Consider the following 20376-nt stretch of genomic DNA (forward strand, 5'->3'; position numbering starts at 1 on the left):
AAATTTAGAGTACCCAATTATTTTTTTTCCAATTAAGGGGCAATTTAGCATGGCCAATCCACCTACCCTGCACATTTTTGGGTTGCGGAGGCGAAACCCACGCAAACACGGGGAGAATGTGCAAACTCCACACGGACAGTGACCCAGAGCCGGGATCGAACCTGGGACCTCGGCGCTGTGAGGCAGCAGGGCTAACCCACTGCGCCACCGTGCGGCCCTCTGGCATTGTTCTGCATTACAAGCCAGCTGTTTAGCCAAAGTCTTTTGTGGGGAAAACCTTTCTTGCGAAGTCCCGAACATGCAGGTACCTAAACCCTTCCCCCCTGTGCCAACCCATACTTAACTCCCAACTCCTCCAGGCTCGCGAATTGCCTCCCCCCCCCCCCCAGCAACAAATCATTCATTTCCTTAATCCCCCTCTTATCCCATCTCCGAAATCTCGCATCCATCCTCCCTGGCTGGAACCCATAATTCCCCTTTATTGGCATTCCCCCTGACCCGGCCCCCAGCTTAAAATGTTGCCTGCACCGTCTCCAAATGATCAATGTGGCCACCACCACTGGACTCACTGAGTACTTTCCTGGAGCCATTGGGAGTGGCGTCGCTGCCAGCGCCAGGAACCCCAACCCCCTGCATTACTCGCCTCCATCTTCACCCACCGCGCCCCCCCCCATCCTTGCTCCAGCCCCACACTTAATCCGCATTCGCTGCCCAATAAAAGTACAGCACATTTGGAAGGTCTAACCCCCCTGTCATCGTCCCCTCCCCCACCCCACCCAAAGATGAACGAGGCGATCAACTTGTCCACCCCGCTGAAGAAGGACTTTGGTTAAAAGATCAGCAAGCAAACTGAAATAAAAACAAGAATCGCGGCAAAACATTCATTTTAACTGCCTGCACCTGGCCCGTCAACGACAGAGGGAGGTTGTCCTACCTTGACAGATTGGCCTTCACCCTCCCCATCAAACAAGTGAAATATTTTCGGAGCCATCCCCAATCCCGGACCACCTGCAGCCCCTAGTACCTAAAGTGGACTGCTGGCAAATGGAAGCGCAGTCCCCCTCACCCCGCCCCTACTCGGGCGGGGAGCCCATAAAATACTCGCTCTCGTCTAAATTCAACTTATATCCTGAGAATGTCTCGAATCTCTGAAGCAGCTCCCACTGACATGCTTGGTTCGGAGATATACAATAGCAGATCATCGGCGTACAAGGACACCCTATGTTCCATTCCACCTCTCACTATCCACTTCCAGTCCCGAGCTCCTTAGCGCAATGGCCAAGGGGTCTATAGCCAATGCAAACAGGGGGTACATATGGCACTGGTGCAGTGCAAAGTACCCCGAGTTCATGCTGTTAGTGTAAACATTCACCATCGGTTCCTTGTACAATAGCCGCACTCACGCCATTTTACCTTGGCCCAAAATCTCCAAATCTCTCCAATATCGTTATCAAGTAACCCCAGTCTGCCCGATGAAATGCCTTCTCTGCGTCCAGTGCCACCACCACCTCCATCTCCTTTCCCTCCGCTGGAGACAGGATTACATTCAACAACCTCCTCACGTTCGAGAACAGCTGCTTTCCCTTTACAAACCCAGTCTGATCCTCCCCAATCATCTTCGGAAGACATCCCTCCTACTTTGACACCAGCATCGTTGCCAATATCATGGCATCTACATTCAGTAGATATAGATATAGATATAGAACATTACAGCGCAGTACAGGCCCTTCGGCCCTCGATGTTGCGCCGACCTGTGAAACCACTCTAAAACCCATCTACACTATTCCCTTATCGTCCATATGTCTATCCAATGACCATTAGATATGGGCCTGTACGACTCACACTCCACTGGATCCTTATCCTTCTTTAGCAGCAACGAAATTGAAGCTTGCCCCATCGTTTGCGGCAAGACACCCCTGCCCACCGCATCCTCAAACATTCCAAACTTCAGAAGCGCCAACTTATCCTTAAATTTCTTATAGAATTCAACTAGGAACCCGTCAGGCCCCGCCGCCTTCCCTGCCTGCATCCTCCCAATCTATCCTCCTCACCCAGCCTCGGACACTCCAACCCACCCAAGAACTCCCTTATCCCCTACTCCTCTCCCGGTGGCTCCAACCTATATAGATCCTGATGAAACTCAAATATTTTATTGATCTGCTCCGGGGCCACCACCAGCTTCTCCATCTTATCCCGTACCCGAACTATCTCCATCGCCGCTCCTACCCTCCGGGGCTGGCCGGCCAGCATACGCCCTGCCTGCTCCCTGTGCTCGCAGACCGCCCCCTTCCTCACCCTACTCAATTTAGCAACGCTTTCCCTGGTCAAAGCTCACCTGCAGCTGCTTCCCATTGGCCCAGAGACCCGGGTCCCCATATGTGCCTCCCATCCACCTCCAAAATCTCATCAGTTTTTGGCACTCCTCTCTGTTCTCCTTGTCCACCTTAGCTTTGATCGAAATCACCTCCCCCCTCACCACTGCCTTCAGAGCCTCCCAAACCACCGACTGCGAAACCTTCCCCGTGCAGTTAAACCGCACATATTACTCAATCACCTTCCCAATCTTATTACAAAAGCTCCGGTCCGCTGACAGCCCCACATCCATTCTCCACGCCAGCATCTGGGCCATCCCCTTCTCCAAAACCACATCCAGCCAATGCAGAGCATGGTCCAAAATTACAATTTTTTTTTTTTTTTAAAATAATATTTTATTGAATCCTTTGGATCCTCGCTGTCTTCAGGGGATGTCCCGGAGGACTGGAGAATAGCCAATGTTGTTCCTCTGTTTAAGAAGGGTGGCAGGGATAATCCCGGGAACTACAGGCCGGTGAGCCTTACTTCAGTGGTAGGGAAATTACTGGAGAGAATTCTTCGAGACAGGATCTACTCCCATTTGGAAGCAAATGGACGTATTAGTGAGAGGCAGCACGGTTTTGTGAAGGGGAGGTCGTGTCTCACTAACTTGATCGAGTTTTTCGAGGAGGTCACTAAGATGATTGATGCAGGTAGGGCAGTAGATGTTGTCTATATGGACTTCAGTAAGGCCTTTGACAAGGTCCCTCATGGTAGACTAGTACAAAAGGTGAAGTCACACGGGATCAGGGGTGAACTGGCAAGGTGGATACAGAACTGGCTAGGCCATAGAAGGCAGAGGGTAGCAATGGAGGGATGCTTTTCTAATTGGAGGGCTGTGACCAGTGGTGTTCCACAGGGATCAGTGCTGGGACCTTTGCTCTTTGTAGTATATATAAATGATTTGGAGGAAAATGTAACTGGTCTGATTAGTAAGTTTGCAGACGACACAAAGGTTGGTGGAATTGCGGATAGCGATGAGGACTGTCTGAGGATACAGCAGGATTTAGATTGTCTGGAGACTTGGGCGGAGAGATGGCAGATGGAGTTTAACCTGGACAAATGTGAGGTAATGCATTTTGGAAGGGCTAATGCAGGTAGGGAATATACAGTGAATGGTAGAACCCTCAGGAGTATTGAAAGTCAAAGAGATCTAGGAGTACAGGTCCACAGATCACTGAAAGGGGCTACACAGGTGGAGAAGGTAGTCAAGAAGGCATACGGCATGCTTGCCTTCATTGGCCGGGGCATTGAGTATAAGAATTGGCAAGTCATGTTGCAGCTGTATAGAACCTTAGTTAGGCCACACTTGGAGTATAGTGTTCAATTCTGGTCGCCACACTACCAGAAGGATGTGGAGGCTTTAGAGAGGGTGCAGAAGAGATTTACCAGAATGTTGCCTGGTATGGAGGGCATAAGCTATGAGGAGCGATTGAATAAACTCGGTTTGTTCTCACTGGAACGAAGGAGGTTGAGGGGCGACCTGATAGAGGTATACAAAATTATGAGGGGCATAGACAGAGTGGATAGTCAGAGGCTTTTCCCCAGGGTAGAGGGGTCAATTACTAGGGGGCATAGGTTTAAGGTGAGAGGGGCAAAGTTTAGAGTAGATGTACGAGGCAAGTTTTTTACGCAGAGGGTAGTGGGTGCCTGGAACTCACTACCGGAGGAGGTAGTGGAGGCAGGGACGATAGGGACATTTAAGGGGCATCTTGACAAATATATGAATAGGATGGGAATAGAAGGATACGGACCCAGGAAGTGTAGAAGATTGTAGTTTAGTCGGGCAGTATGGTCGGCACGGGCTTGGAGGGCCGAAGGGCCTGTTCCTGTGCTGTACATTTCTTTGTTCTTTGTTCTTTGTTTTGTTGAAAATTTTTGGTCAACCAACACAGTACATTGTGCATCCTTTACACAACATTGTAACAATACAGATAATAATGACCTTTTTAAATTTAAACAAAAACAACAAATAAATAAATATTAAATAACAAAAAATAAAAACTAGCCCTAATTGGCAACTGCCTTGTCTCAGGCCACCCCCCCCCCCCCCCATATCCCTCCCTCCCCCGCCCCCCCCCCCCCAATCCCCCAAGTCCTGGGCCGCTGCTGCTGCCTTCTTTGTTCTCCCCTATCTATCTTTCCGCAAGATATTCGACGAACGGTTGCCACCGCCTAGTAAACCCTTGAGCCGACCCCCTTAGGACGAACTTAATCCGCTCTAACTTTATGAACCCCGCCATATCATTTATCCAGGTCTCCACCCCCGGGGGCTTGGCTTCTTTCCACATTAGCAATATTCTGCGCCGGGCTACTAGGGACGCAAAGGCCAAAACATCGGCCTCTTTCGCCTCCTGCACTCCCGGCTCTTGTGCAACACCAAATATAGCCAATCCCCAGCTTGGTTCGACCCGGACTCCTACTACTTTCGAAAGCACCTTTGTCACCCCCATCCAAAACCCCTGTAGTGCCGGGCATGACCAAAACATATGGGTATGATTCGCTGGGCTTCTCGAGCACCTCGCACACCTATCCTCCACCCCAAAAAATTTACTGAGCCGTGTTCCAGTCATATGTGCCCTGTGTAATACCTTAAACTGAATCAGGCTTAGCCTGGCGCACGAGGACGACGAGTTTACCCTGTTTAGGGCATCTGCCCACATCCCCTCCTCAATCTCCTCCCCTAGCTCTTCTTCCCATTTCCCTTTTAGTTCGTCCATCATAGTCTCCCCTTCGTCTCTCATTTCCCTATATATATCCGACACCTTACCGTCCCCCACCCATTTCTTTGAGATGACTCTGTCCTGCACCTCTTGTGTCGGGAGCTGCGGGAATTCCCTCACCTGTTGCCTCGCAAAAGCCCTCAATTGCATGTACCTGAATGCATTCCCTTGGGGCAACCCATATTTCTCGGTCAGCGCTCCCAGACTCGCAAACTTCCCATCCACAAATAGATCTTTCAATTGCGTTATACCTGCTCTTTGCCACATTCCATATCCCCCATCCATTCCCCCCGGGGCAAACCTATGGTTGTTTCTTATCGGGGACCCCCCCCAGTGCTCCGGTCTTTCCCCTATGTCGTCTCCACTGTCCCCAAATCTTCAGTGTAGCTACCACCACCGGACTCGTGGTATAGTTCCTTGGTGAGAACGGCAATGGGGCTGTCACCATAGCCTGCAGGCTGGTCCCCCTACAGGACGCCCTCTCTAATCTCTTCCACGCCGCTCCTTCCTCCTCTCCCATCCACTTACTCACCATTGAAATATTAGCGGCCCAATAATACTCACTTAGGCTCGGTAGTGCCAGCCCCCCCCTATCCCTACTACGCTGTAAGAATCCCTTCCTCACTCTCGGAGTCTTCCCGGCCCAAACAAAACCCATGATACTCTTTTCTATCCTTTTGAAAAAAGCCTTCGTGATCACCACCGGGAGACACTGAAACACAAAGAGGAATCTCGGGAGGACCACCATCTTAACCGCCTGCACCCTCCCTGCCATTGACAATGCTACCATATCCCATCTCTTGAAATCCTCCTCCATCTGTTCCACCAACCGCGTCAAATTTAGCCTGTGCAATGTGCCCCAATTCTTAGCTATCTGGATCCCCAGGTAACGAAAGTCTCTTGTTACCTTCCTCAACGGTAGGTCTTCTATTTCTCTACTCTGCTCCCCTGGATGCACCACAAACAGCTCACTCTTCCCCATGTTCAATTTATACCCTGAAAAATCCCCAAACTCCCCAAGTATCCGCATTATTTCTGGCATCCCCTCCGCTGGATCCGCCACATATAGTAGCAGATCATCCGCATATAAAGATACCCGGTGTTCTTCTCCTCCCCTAAGTATTCCCCTCCATCCCTTGGAACTTCTCAGCGCTATCGCCAGGGCCTCAATCGCCAGTGCAAACAGTAATGGGGACAGAGGACATCCCTGCCTTGTCCCTCTATGGAGCCGAAAATATGCCGATCCCCGTCCATTCGTGACCACACTCGCCACTGGGGCCCTATACAACAGCTGCACCCATCTAACATACCCATCTGCGAACCCAAATCTCCTCAACACCTCCCACAGATAATCCCACTCCACTCTATCAAATGCTTTCTCGGCATCCATCGCCACTACTATCTCCGTTTCACCCTCTGGTGGGGCCATCATCATTACCCCTAACAACCTCCGTATGTTCGTGTTCAGCTGTCTCCCCTTCACAAACCCAGTTTGGTCCTCATGAACCACCCCCGGGACACATTCCTCTATTCTCATTGCCATTACCTTGGCCAAGACCTTGGCATCTACATTGAGGAGGGAGATTGGTCTGTAGGACCCGCATTGTAGCGGATCCTTTTCCTTCTTTAAAAGAAGCGATATCGTTGCTTCTGACATAGTCGGGGGCAGTTGTCCCCTTTCCTTTGCCTCGTTAAAGGTCCTCGTCAGTAGCGGGGCGAGCAAGTCCAAATATTTTCTGTAAAATTCAACTGGGAATCCGTCCGGTCCCGGGGCCTTTCCCGTCTGCATGTTCCTAATTCCTTTCACCACTTCTTCTACCGTGATCTGTGCTCCCAATCCCATCCTTTCCTGCTCTTCCACCTTGGGAATTTCCAGCCGATCCAAAAACTCCATCATTCTCTCCCTCCCATCCGGGGGTTGAGCTTCATACAATTTTTTATAAAATGTCTTAAACACTTCATTCACTCTCTCCGCTCCCCGCTCCGTCTCTCCATCTTAGTCTCTCACCCCCCCTATTTCCCTCGCTGCTCCCCTTTTCCTCAATTGGTGTGCCAGCAATCTGCTCGCCTTCTCTCCATATTCATACTGTACACCCTGCGCCTTCCTCCATTGTGCCTCTGCAGTGCCTGTGGTCAGCAAGTCAAATTCCACATGCAGCCTTTGCCTTTCCCTATACAGTCCCTCCTCCGGTGCTTCCGCATACTGTCTGTCCACCCTCAAAAGTTCTTGCAACAACCGCTCCCGTTCCTTACTCTCCTGCTTCCCTTTATGTGTCCTTATTGATATCAGCTCCCCCCTAACCACCGCCTTCAACGCCTCCCAGACCACTCCCACCTGAACCTCCCCATTGTCATTGAGTTCCAAGTACTTTTCAATGCATCCCCTCACCCTTAAGCACACCCCCTCATCCGCCATTAGTCCCATGTCCATTCTCCAGGGTGGACGCCCTCTTGTTTCCTCCCCTATCTCCAAGTCTACCCAGTGTGGGGCATGATCCGAAATGGCTATAGCCGTATATTCCGTTCCCCTCACCCTCGGGATCAATGCCCTACCCAACACAAAAAAGTCTATGCGTGAATAGACTTTATGGACATAGGAGAAAAACGAGAACTCCTTACTCCTAGGTCTACTGAATCTCCACGGGTCCACCCCTCCCATCTGCTCCATAAAATCCTTAAGCACCTTGGCTGCTGCCGGCCTCCTACCAGTCCTGGACTTCGACCTATCCAGCCTTGGTTCCAACACCGTGTTAAAGTCTCCCCCCATTATCAGCTTTCCGGTCTCTAGGTCTGGGATGCGTCCTAGCATTCGCCTCATAAAATTGGCATCGTCCCAATTCGGGGCATACACGTTTACCAACACCACCATCTCTCCCTGTAATTTGCCACTCACCATCACGTATCTGCCCCCGTTATCCGCCACTATAGTCTTTGCCTCGAACATTACCCGCTTCCCCACTAATATAGCCACCCCCCTGTTTTTCGCATCCAGCCCCGAATGGAACACCTGCCCTACCCATCCTTTGCGCAACCTAACCTGATCTATCAGTTTCAGGTGCGTTTCCTGTAACATGACCACATCTGCTTTAAGTTTCTTAAGGTGTGCGAGTACTCGTGCCCTCTTTATCGGCCCGTTAAGCCCCCTCACGTTCCACGTGATCAGCCGAGTTGGGGGGCTTCCCACCACCCCCCCCCTTGCCGGTTAGCCATCATCTTTTTCCAGCTTCTCGCCCAGTTCCCACGCAGCTGTATTTCTCCCAGACGGTGCCCCCCGCCCATCCTTTCCCGTACCCACTCCCCCCTTTCCCCAGCAGCAGCAACCCAGTAATTCCCCCCTCCCCCCCCCCCCCCCGCTAGACCCCCCGCTAGCGTAATTACTCCCCCCATGTTGCTCCCAGAAGTCAGCAAACTCTGGCTGACCTCGGCTTCCCCCCGTGATCACAGCTCGCCACGTGCGGCGCCCCCTCCTTCCTGCTTCTCTATTCCCGCCATAATTATCATAGCGCGGGAACCAAGCCCGCGCCTCTCCCTCGGCCCCGCCTCCCATGGCCAACGCCCCATCTCCTCTCCCTCCCCACCTCCCCCCATCACCACCTGTGGGAGAAAGAAAAGTTACCATACCGCAGGATTAATCATACAATCCCTCTTCGCCCCCCCCCCCCACTCGTCCCACCACTTTGTCCAAACGTTCATTTTCGTAGTCCAACCATTCCAATTTTTCTTCTACAAAAAAAGTCCACGCTTCATCCGCCGTCTCAAAGTAGTGGTGCCTCCCTTGATATGTGACCCACAGTCTTGCCGGTTGCAGCATTCCAAACTTTATCTTTTTTTTGTGAAGTACCGCTTTGGCCCGATTAAAGCTCGCCCTCCTTCTCGCCACCTCCGCACTCCAATCTGGATAGACGCGGATCACCGCGTTCTCCCATTTACTACACCGAGTTTTCTTCGCCCATCTAAGGACCATTTCTCTATCCTTAAAACGGAGAAATCTCACCACTATGGCTCTGGGAGCTTCTCCTGCTCTCGATCCTCGCACCATAACTCGGTATGCTCCCTCCACCTCCAACGGACCCGTCGGGGCCTCCACTCCCATTAACGAGTGCAGCATCGTGCTCACATATGCCCCGACGTCCGCCCCCTCCACACCTTCAGGAAGGCCAAGAATCCTCAAGTTGTTCCTCCTTGCGTTATTTTCCAGTGCCTCCAACCTCTCCACAGATCGTTTCTGGTGTGCCTCCTGTATCTCCGACTTCACCACCAGGCCCTGTATATCGTTTTCATTCTCTGCTGCTTTCGCCTTCACGACCCGAAGCTCCTGCTCCTGGGTCTTTTGTTCCTCTTTCAGCCCTTCAATCGCCTGTAATATCGGGGCCAACAACTCTTTCTTCATTTCCTTTTTTATCTCCTCCACGCAGCGTTTCAAAAACTCTTGTTGTTCAGGGCCCCATATGAAACTGCCACCTTCCGACGCCATCTTGGTTTCTGCTTGCCTTCCTTGCCGTTGTTCCAAAGGATCCGCTGCAATCCGGCCACTTTCCTCTCCTTTTTCCATCCGTGTCCAGGGGGAACACCCTTCTGGTTTACCGCACGGTGTTTTCAGCCGTTAAAATTGCCGTTGGGGCTCCTATCAAGAGCCCAAAAGTCCGTTTCACAGGGAGCTGCCGAAACGTGCGACTCAGCTGGTCATCGCCGCACCCGGAAGTCCCCAAAATTACAATTGCTGAGTACTCCAAACAGCTAACCCCAGCCCATCCCCACCATGAAAAGTCTATCCTCGAGATTACTGGGAAGAAAAACGAATACTCCAGTTCCCTCGTGTGCAGGAACCTCCATTGGTCCACTCCTCCAATCTTCATCAGAAGCAGCCAGTGTCTTCACGCCCCTGACTAGGTCAGGGGGCACGGCTGGAACCTGTCCACCTTCAGTTCCTGCGCCCTATTCCAGCCACCCCCCCCCCCAATCAACTCGTGGGTATCCAACCCCCCCAGAGACCTGCTTTTGAATCTTGAGTGGAAACCTGACTCATCCAGCCCTTCCTCAGCCTCACCTGATCCTTCATCCTCAGATGGGTCTCCTGCAACATCCCAAGTCGGCCTTTAAGCTCATTTAAGTGTGTAAAAATCCTCACTATCTTCACCGGCCCCCCTAACCCGCTCACGTTTCACATCACCCCACAACATTTGCATTTATCATAACCCCGGGACATGCCCTTCGTGCCTGACCCACCCTTTCCCTTCTTTACCGCCGACATGAATCCCCCCATCCACTTCCACTTGAAAACACCTCTCCCAGTCTCGATCCCATCCCCCCACCTTTCACACCTCCCAGGCCCATTGAAACCTGTTCAACCAGGTTCCAATGACCGCGGCGACTCCCCCACCACACTCCCATTTACTAGCCAACCTTCGCTTGCCAGTGTGGAGGCCCATGCCCAGACACCCCTCCACCAAATCCCCTCCCCCATGACCCAGTCACCGAAAACAAAAACAAACAAAACCAGTGCAAAAGCCACGCCCCAGAAAACCGCCATAATCCCAAAGCTCAATATGATTGTAACCAACTGTAGACTATAACAAAGGTAAACTACCCTTCCCCATTCAACCAACCCAAAAACCCAGCTGATCCCCCCCAAACTTCAGAACAAGAAACAACCCAAGACGAGAGACAAAGGCTAAGCATAGTATCTATCCTCTCAGCTCAAGTCTGAAAGCCAGTCCCATCTCTCATTTCAGTCCCAATCCTTCAGCCTTCACAAACCCTTCCCCACTGCCTCCACTGTCTCGAAGTAGAAGTCTCTCGAATTGTAGGTCACTCTCACCTTCTTCAGGAGACCGCACCAAGCCTCACGCCGTCTTCACCCGTCCGAAGGCCGCCCGCCTTCTCACCTGCTCCACCAACAAGTCTTGGTATATTCGAATACCAACTCCTTCCCACTTCACCTAATACCTTTGCTTCTTCCGACTCAGGACCTTCTCCTTGACATGAAACTTGTGAAATCACATTATAACTGCCCTCGGTGGCTCGTTGGATTTACGGCTTGGCCTTGAGTGACCGATGAGCCCTGTCCAGCTTATATCAGGAGAGTTCTTCCCCCTCCACCAACTACTCTGCCAACAACTTTGTGAAGTACGCAGTCGGTCTCGGGCCCTCCACCCCCGTCAGGCAAGCTCACATTTCGTAGGTTCTGCCACCTCGACCTGTTCTCCAGGTCCTCCACCTTGGCTCTGAGACCTTTGTTGGCCTCCACCACCTTCCGCAGCTCCTCACCCATCGAGGTGAACTGGTCACTCTGCTTCGACAGAGCTTCCTCAACCCCCTTCAACTTCTCTCCTTGCTCCCATACCTCGGCCAATACCTTCGACACTGCCGCCTTCACCGGGGCAACCGCCTCCTCCACCCACTCCTTCATCGCTGCTATCATCTCCTTTTGCAGCACTTCCGTGTGCTTAGTGAACTGCCTCTCAAATTCTCCAGCCATCACCTCGGTCAGAGCTTCCACTATTAGGAGAGCTGCCCCACCCAGCGATCCAGCCCCCGCCATCTTTCCTGCTGCCGGGCTGACCTGTTCACTAGACGGCAAACTTTTGCTTGCCCCCTTCTTCCCAGCGGCTCTCTTCTGGGTCTTCGACATTCCCCACCTCCCTTATGCTTTCCTGCACCAGCTTGTTCAAAGCCCGAGACCAGGCATTAAAATCCAGAGCCTCGAACAGGAGTCACCTAACGTGCGACTTCCACCTACATGCCGCCATCGGCAGTCCTCTAAAACTACCTTTCCAACTCAGGAGAATAGAGTTCCAAATTAGACTTTCATATTCTATGACTATAAACAAATCACAAGGCTTTGGGGAAAGAATTACTGGATGTCCTGTATTCGAAGAAGCACTGTTCCAATAAAGATACTAATTTGATTGTAAATATTTTGTGGGTGTCTGCTAGCAATAAATTATTGTTCCCTTTACTGAGCACATGGTCTGTTGCTGAAGTTTCTTTAGAAAGGACAGAGCTTATGAAGTTAAATAAAACTAAATCATCTGGAAATAAAAAGACAATTCCTCAAAGCAAGCTGTAAAATCACCTTTTGGCCCTATACATTCTTAGTTTTTAAAATTATTTTTTGCACCTCTCCACCAGTTTTTTGTGATTTCTGAACATGAACTCCTAAATCTTTCAGATCCTCTACAGTTCCTAACTTCTCACTATTTAGAAAATACTCCCATTTATTTTTCTTAGATCCAAACTTTACATTTCCCACATTGAACTCCATCTGCCACGTTCTGCCGTAGACACTTGAACTATCAATGTCTCACTGTGACTTTCTGCGCCTATTTATACAACAACATTTACACTAGATTTTCATTCTCCCTGGTCTTCATTCTACACGATGTGGAGATGCCGGCGTTGGACTGGGGTGAGCACAGTAAGAAGTCTTACAACACCAGGTTGGACTTTAACCTGGTGTTGTAAGACTTCTTACTTCATTCTACACAGAAGGCCGATAAGGTTGCAATGTTTTGATGTGTAAATTAACTGCTAAGTGTGATCAAGAGTAGAAAGGACTCGGCTTCAATCCTTAGTCTGTGCTCAGTCCATTGGCCTCTACGAAGCTCGGAGTAGAGATGTTACTGGAATAGGAAGGAGAAAGAAAATCTACCTGATCCAATTGTTGACTGTTAACACTTTACCCCTAGATGGTGCACCTATACAGGAGGTATCAGCTTCAAATTCTGAACCTCACAGCCCTCCTTCATATCTAGGTTCACATGAAGAATGTCCACGTGGACAGATACTGAAGGGCTTCGAGTCCCAGTGAAACCATCCTCCAGCAAAAGGCAGCAGTGCAAGATTTTTACTCGTTATGGATATGAAAAGGGAAGAAATATGAAATGGAGGGAATATTTATCTTGCAGGACATTCGATTCACTGACAAGAACATTGAAACAACTGACCTCTTTTTTCCTTTTCTTTCGCACTTTGTCTATCTTTTCATCCAGGGTTGTTGGCGCTCTCTGGAATTTACCAAAAGAAATGAAATTAACACTGATTTAAGAACACAGCTTTAGATTCTTTGGAACAGCAGTGAAACACAGGCCCTGTCTTCCGTTCACAAGTTGCCATGTCCAGGTGCGCAGGCAACACCCGCCTTCCTAACCCATTTTTGTGAGCCAGCACACAAGGGTCAGAGTAAAGTACCCGCTCAGTGCACTGAAAATCTCTTTCCATCCCTTGGCAAACAGTCAGCATGTGCACTGCAGGGACCTAATGATCCAATGGACTGTTCCCCAAAAAAGGCCTGTGTTATGGGGTATATACACACACTCATCAACACACATACTTCAGCTATCCACCATCACACTTGATTTCCAAACTACCCTTAACTTAGCAGTGAAGCAAATGGAAAGACTGCTCCCAAGCCGGCATATTCATAATGATTACAGCAACCTATTGAACATCGGCTCTTGCAGTATTGTGGCAGCATTTCTGGGCAGGAACATAATAAGAATAATCTTTATTATTGTCACAAGTGGGCTTACATTAACACTGCAATGAAGTTACTGTGAAAATCCCCATGTCGCCTCATTCGGCGCCTGTTCAGAGGAAGAATTCTGAATGTCCAATTCACCTAACAGCACGTCTTTCGTTATATCATTTCATTATACGGTAGCACAGTTGCTTCACCAGCTCCAGGGTCCCAGGTTGGGTCACTGTCTGTGCGGAGTTCGCACTTTCTCCCCGTGTCTACGTGGGTTTCCTCCGGGTGCTCCGCTTTCCTCCCACAGTCCAAAGATGTACAGGCTAGGTGGATTGCCCTTAGTCTCCAAAAAGGTTAGGTGGGGTTACTGGGTTACGGGGATAAGTTGGAGGTGTGGGTGTAGGTAGGGTGCTCATTCCAAGGGCGGGTAGACTCGATGGGCTGAATGGTCTCCTTCTGCACTGTAAATTCTATGTAAAATTCTGTATCAGTGCAGCAGAGTGAACACTGCAACATTAACAGAAATATGGTGTTTATTCAAGAATGTTTGGGTATATTATGGTGCTGAACTTGAAGGTGGATAATAAGCCTCAGTCCTCGACCACCTGGGGGGAGTGAGGGTGTTGGCTGCGTTTATGAAGGAGATGGGAGGGGCGGAGCAGTGGAAGTTCTTAAAAACCGTGGGAAAGGGATTATTCGGTTTTTTTGCTGGTACACAATGTGTATTCGAGAGTAGATTTTTTTGTGATGGGAAAGGCGCTGTTGACGGGTGTGATGCAGGCAGAGTATTAACATATAGAACATAGAACATTACAGCGCAGTACAGGCCCTTCGGCCCTCGATGTTGCGCCGACCTGTGAAACCACTCTAAAGCCCATCTACACGATTCCCTTATTGTCCACATGTCTATCCAATGACCATTTGAATGTCCTTAGTGTTGGCGAGTCCACTACTGTTGCAGGCAGGGCATTCTACGCCCTTACTATTCTCTGAGTAAAGAACCTACCTCTGACATCTGTCTTATATCTATCTCCCCTCAATTTAAAGGTATGTCCCCCTCGTGCTAGACGTCACCATCCGAGGAAAAAGGCTCTCAGTGTCTACCCTATCCAATCCTCTGATCATCTTGTATGCCTCAATTAAGTCACCTCTTAACCTTCTTCTAACGAAAACAGCCTCAAGTCCCTCAGCCTTTCCTCATAAGATCTTCCCTCCATACCAGGCAACATTCTGGTAAATCTCCTCTGCACCCTTTCCAATGCTTCCTATAATGCGGTGACCAGAATTGCACGCAAGAATCCAAATGCAGCCGCACCAGAGTGTTGTATAGCTGCAACATGGCCTCATGGCTCCTAAACTCAATCCCTCTACCAATAAAAGCTAACACACCGTACGCCTTCTTAACAACCCTCTCAACCTGGGTGGCAACTTTCAGGGATCTATGTACATGGACACCGAGATCTCTCTGCTCATCCACACTGCCAAGAATCTTACCATTAGCCCAGTACTCAGTCTTCCTGTTATTCCTTCCAAAATGAATCACGTCACACTTTTCTGCATTAAACTCCATTTGCCACCTCTCAGCCCAGCGCTGCAGCTTATCTATGTCCCTCTGTAACTTGTAACATCCTTCCGCACTGTCCACAACTCCACCGACTTTAGTGTCATCTAAAAATTTACTCACCCATCCTTCTACGCCCTCCTCCAGGTCATTTATAAAAATGACAAACAGCAGTGGCCCCAAAACAGATCCTTGTGGTACACCACTAGTAACTGGACTCCAGTCTGAACATTTCCCATCAACCACTACCCTTTGTCTTCTTCCAGCTAGCCAATTTCTGATCCAAACTGCTAAATCCGCTGATTGTTATCTTGGACCATGCTCTGCATTGAATGGACATGGTCCTGGAGAAGGGACCGGCACAGAGGCCGGCCAGGAAGCGGGGTTTTTGGTGGACCCAAACCGCTGCACCAAAATGGGCAGGGTAATTGAGGATTATGTTGGGTTTGAGAGGACGGGGCTGGGGGTATCACCATCGGTGGTGTGGGAAACTTTGAAAGTGGTAAGAAGGGGGAGGTTATCTCGTTCAAGGTGCAGGTGGATAGGGAGGTAAGAGAGGAGCGGAAATGGTCGGTCGAGTAAATTCTGGAGGTGGATGGAAGGCATGCAGAGAATCCGACACTGGAGCTTCTGCTGAGGAGGAAGGAGCTGCAGGCGAGGTTTGACTTGTTGTCCATGGGAAAGGCGATTCGCAGTTGAAGCGGGTGAAGGTGGCTGTATATGAGTATTTGGAAAAGGCCTGTTGCTTGTTGGCGGGACAGCTCTGCCGGCAGGCAACCTTGAGAGATTGTTCAGGATAGGACGGGGGAGATGGTGGTTGCATCGGAGCAGGTGAATAAGGTTTTTGAGGCATTTTACAGGAAGTTATAGAGGTCGGAGCCTCTGGAGGATAAGTCAGACATGGGGAAGTTTCTGGGACAGTTGGAGTGCCCATAGTGGGAGAGGGCAAGACTGGAGGAGCCAATGGGGATGGAGGAAGTGCAGGTGGCGATGGGAAAGATGCAGACAGGGAAGACACCAGGCCGGAATGGCTTCCCAGTGGCCGGAATGGCTTCCCAGTGGAGTTTTATTTTATTTCTTTATTAAGGGGCAATTTAGCGTGACCAATCCACCTACCCTGCACATTTTTGGGTTGTGGGGGTGAGACCCACGTAGTCATGGGGAGAATGTGCAAACGCCATATGGACAGTGACCCTGGGCCAAGATCGAACCCGGGTCCTCGGTGCTAACCACTGCGCCTCCCTCTGGTGGAATTTAAGTTCTTGGATAAGTTGGCGCTGCTGTTGGCAGAGATGTTTGAGGACTCACTGGCGAAGGTAATGTTACCGGAGACAATGGGACAGGCATCCATCTCTTTGCTGCTAAAAAAGGGGAAGGACCCAGTAGAATGTGGGTCGGATAGGCGGATTTCGTTTTTAAACATGGATGCCAAGATTTTGACAACGGTGCTGCCCTGCCGCTTAGGTTGGTGGGGTGCTTCCTGACGGTGATTGGGGAGGAACAGATGGGGTTTGTCAAGGGAAGACAGTTGTCGTCTAATGTACGGCGCCTGATGAATGTGGTGCTTTCTCCAATGGAAGGGAAGGAGGTGGTGGTGGTGGTGGCGTTGGATGCACAGAAGGCTTTTGACCGCGTGGAGTGGAGCTATTTGTTTGCGATATTGGAATGGTTTGGGATTTGGCAGAAGTTTGTGGCGTGAGCGAGGTTGTTGTACAAGGACCCCGAGGGCTAGTGTGCGAACAAACAAGATGAATTCAGGGTACTTTCCTTTGCATAGTAGAATGAGGCAGGGGTACCCTATGTCCCCCCCTTCTGTTTGCCCTGGCAATATAGCCCTTGGCCATAGCGTTGAGGTGCTCGGAAAAATGGAAGGGGTTAAGGAGGGGGGGGGGGGGGGGGGGGGGGAAAGAGAGAGAGAGAGAGAGAGACCATTTTCAATCCTGGTGGTTCGGTGGGGGATATAATGGGGTTGCTTCAGGGATTTCGCCTTTTTCAGCTACAAACCAGATTTGGGGGAAAGTGAGTGTTTTGTAGTGTCTCCTCTAGAGGTGGGAGGAGGGGTTGCCATTTTGGGTGGCGCCAACCCACTTTCGGTATTTGGGAGTGCAGGTGGCACGGGACTGGACTCAGCTCCGCAAGCTGAACTTTACAAGTTTAGTGAACAGGGCCAAGGAGAATATTTGCTGAGGTGCGATAGTCTGCCCCTATCGCTGGCTGGCCGGGTACAGGCGGTCAAGTGAACATTTTGCCACAGTTCTTATTCTTGTTCCAGTGCTTGCCGGTATTTTTTTTACCAAAGTCATTTTTTTATGGGGGTGAAAAGGTTGATTTTGTCATTTATATGGGCAGATAAAGTGGCAAGGATTAGGAGGACGGTGCTCCAGAGAGGGCGACAGTCAGGAGGTTTGGCCCTTGCCAACTTGCTATGTTATTATTGGGCAGCGAATGCTGAGAATGTGCAAGGTTGGAGTAGAGAGTCGGAGATGTCGTGGGTGAAGTTGGAGCTGGTTTCTGTAAGGGGCTGCGGGCGTTGGCAATGAAGTATACGGGAAGCACGGTGGTGGCGACCACGTTGAGAACTTGGAGGCAGTTTCAGCAGTAGGGGCTGAATTAGCACAGTGGGCTAAAACAGCTGGCTTCTAATGCAGAACAAGGTCAGCAGCACGGGTTCAATTCCCGTACCAGCCTCCCCGAACAGGCGCCAGAATGTAGCGACTAGGAGTTTTTCACAGTAACTTCATTGAAGCCTACTTATGACTATAAGCGATTATTATTATTAGCAGCACTTTATATTGGGAGTGGGGTCGAAGACGATCTGAGGGAACCATGGGTTTGAGCCTGGGAGGATGGATGCAATGTTTTGGGGTTGGGAGGAATAAGGGCTGGCGGAAGTGAAGGATCTGCTTTTAGAGGTGACCTTGGAGGAGCTGGGGCGAAGTATGGGTCCCCTGGGGCGGGGGGGGGGGGGGGGGGGCTCGGCAATTTATGGGAGGGTATTGGAGGAGGACAGGACATCTCTGGAGGAGGTCAAAGCCAAGTGGGAGGAGGAGTTGGGGATGGAGCTGGAGGGGCATTGTACTATGAGATGTTGCGGAGGGTGAATGCGTCAACCTCATGTGCGAGGTTGGGGCTGGTTCAGTTAAAGTGGTACATAGGGCGCACCTGACAAAGTTTTGAAAAGAAATACGTTTATTAAGAATTTTTAAACAAAATTTTCAACCATACAAACAAACACCCCCCCGTAACCAAAAGAAAAAGAAAGAAAGCTCGCATAGCAAGACATGAACATGGCAAGTCAATATGATACAGAACTGTGTGGGCAGCACGGTAGCATTGTGAATAGCACAATTGCTTCACAGCTCCAGGGTCCCAGGTTCGATTCCGGCTTGGGTCACTGTCTGTGCGGAGTCTGCACATCCTCCCCGTGTGTGCGTGGGTTTCCTCCGGGTGCTCCGGTTTCCTCCCACAGTCCAAAGATGTGCAGGTTAGGTGGATTGACCATGATAAATTGCCCTTAGTGTCCAAAATTGCCCTTAGTGTTGGGTGGGGTTACTGGGTTATGGGGATAGGGTGGAGGTGTTGACCTTGGGTGGGGTGCTCTTTCCAAGAGCCGGTGCAGACTCAATGGGCCGAATGGCCTCCTTCTGCACTGTAAATTCTATGATAACTTTGTACATTGGATTCCTCCCGTACATGTCAGTTTTCCGGATCATTCATGTGTTTTCTTGCTCAAATGCCCCCCAGAAAAAAAACCTTCCCCCCCCCCTCCACCTCACCCCCTGGGTTGCTGTTGCTGCTGTCCGACCTTCATCTAACACTCCGCGAGATATTCTAGGAACGGTTGCCACCGCCTGTAGAACCCCTGCGCAGACCCTCTCAAGGCAAACTTTATCCTCTCCAACTTTATGAACCCAGCCATATCATTTATCCAGGCCTCCACGCTGGGGGGCTTTGCCTCTTTCCACATTAACAAGATCCTTCGCCGGGCTACTAGGGACGCAAAGGCCAGAATGCCGGCCTCTTTCGCCTCCTGCACTCCCGGCTCGTCCACTACTCCAAATAGTGCTAGCCCCCAGCTTGGCGTGACCCGGACTTTCACCACCTTAGATACTGTTCCCGCAACTCCCCTCCAGAACCCCTCCAGTGCCGGGCATGACCAAAACATATGGACATGGTTCGCCGGGCTTCCTGAGCACCTCCCACATTTGTCCTCCACCCCAAAGAACCTACTCAGCCTCGCCCCTGTCATATGCGCTCTGTAAACTACCTTAAACTGTATCAGGCTGAGCCTGGCACACGAGGAAGAGGAATTAACCCTACTTCATCAGCCCACAGCCCCTCCTCAATCTCCTCCCCCAGCTCCTCTTCCCATTTTCCTTTCAGCTCCTCTACCAAAGCCTCCCCCTCTTCTTTCATCTCCTGGTATATCGCCGACACCTTGCCCTCCCCGACCCATATGCCCGAAATCACCCAGTCTTGAATCCCCTGTGCTGGGAGCAGCGGGAATTCCCTCACAAACGCCCTCACTTGCATGTACCCGAGGCATTTCCCGGGGGTAGTCCAAATTTCTCCTCCAGCGCCCCTAATCTCGCAAACGTCCCATCGATGAACAGGCCCCCCATTCTTCCAATCCCTTTCCGATGCCAGCTCCGAAACCCCCCGTCCATCCCTCCCGGGACAAACCGATGGTCATCCTCAATCGGGGACCACACCGAGGCTCCCACCGCTCCCGTGTCGTCTCCACTGCCCCCAGATCTTTAGCGTTGCCGCCACCACCGGACTCGTGGTGTACCTTGTCGGCGAAAGCGGCAGCGGTGCTGTCACCAGCGCCCCCAGGCTCGTTCCTTTGCAGGACGCCATCTCCAACCCAGTCCACGCCGCCCCCTCTCCCTCCATCACCCACTTACGGATCATCGCCACGTTGGCTGCCCAGTAGTAGCCACCCGAATTCGGCAACGCCAACCCTCCTCCATCTCTGCTACGCTCCAGGAACCCCCTCCTTACCCTCGGGGGTCTTGCTCGCCCACACAAATCCCATAATGCTCCTGCTTACCCTCTTAAAGAAGGCCTTGGTGATCACAATTGGGAGGCAGTGGAATACAAAAAGAAACCTCGGGAGGACCACCATTTTAATCGACTGTACCCTGCCCGCCAGCGAGAGTGGCAACCTGTCCCACCTTTTAAAATCCTCCTCCATCAGTTCCACCAGCCACGTCAAATTAAGTTTGTGCAGTGCCCCCCAGCTCCTAGCTACCTGAATCCCCAAGTAT

General features: G+C 50.8%; 1 protein-coding gene across 1 annotated transcript in view; it reads right to left on the bottom strand.

The window, feature by feature from the left end:
• The window catches only part of ddx27 (DEAD (Asp-Glu-Ala-Asp) box polypeptide 27), a 73711-nt gene that overhangs the window by 43997 nt on the left and 9338 nt on the right, over positions 1-20376 (bottom strand). The window contains exon 3 of the mRNA XM_072514584.1: positions 13022-13081. Within this exon, the coding sequence (XP_072370685.1) occupies positions 13022-13081 (60 nt within the window). The remainder of the gene's footprint in view (positions 1-13021; positions 13082-20376) is intronic.

This window comes from Scyliorhinus torazame, chromosome 8, assembly GCF_047496885.1.
Source record: "Scyliorhinus torazame isolate Kashiwa2021f chromosome 8, sScyTor2.1, whole genome shotgun sequence".
Taxonomy (NCBI): Eukaryota; Metazoa; Chordata; class Chondrichthyes; order Carcharhiniformes; family Scyliorhinidae; genus Scyliorhinus; species Scyliorhinus torazame.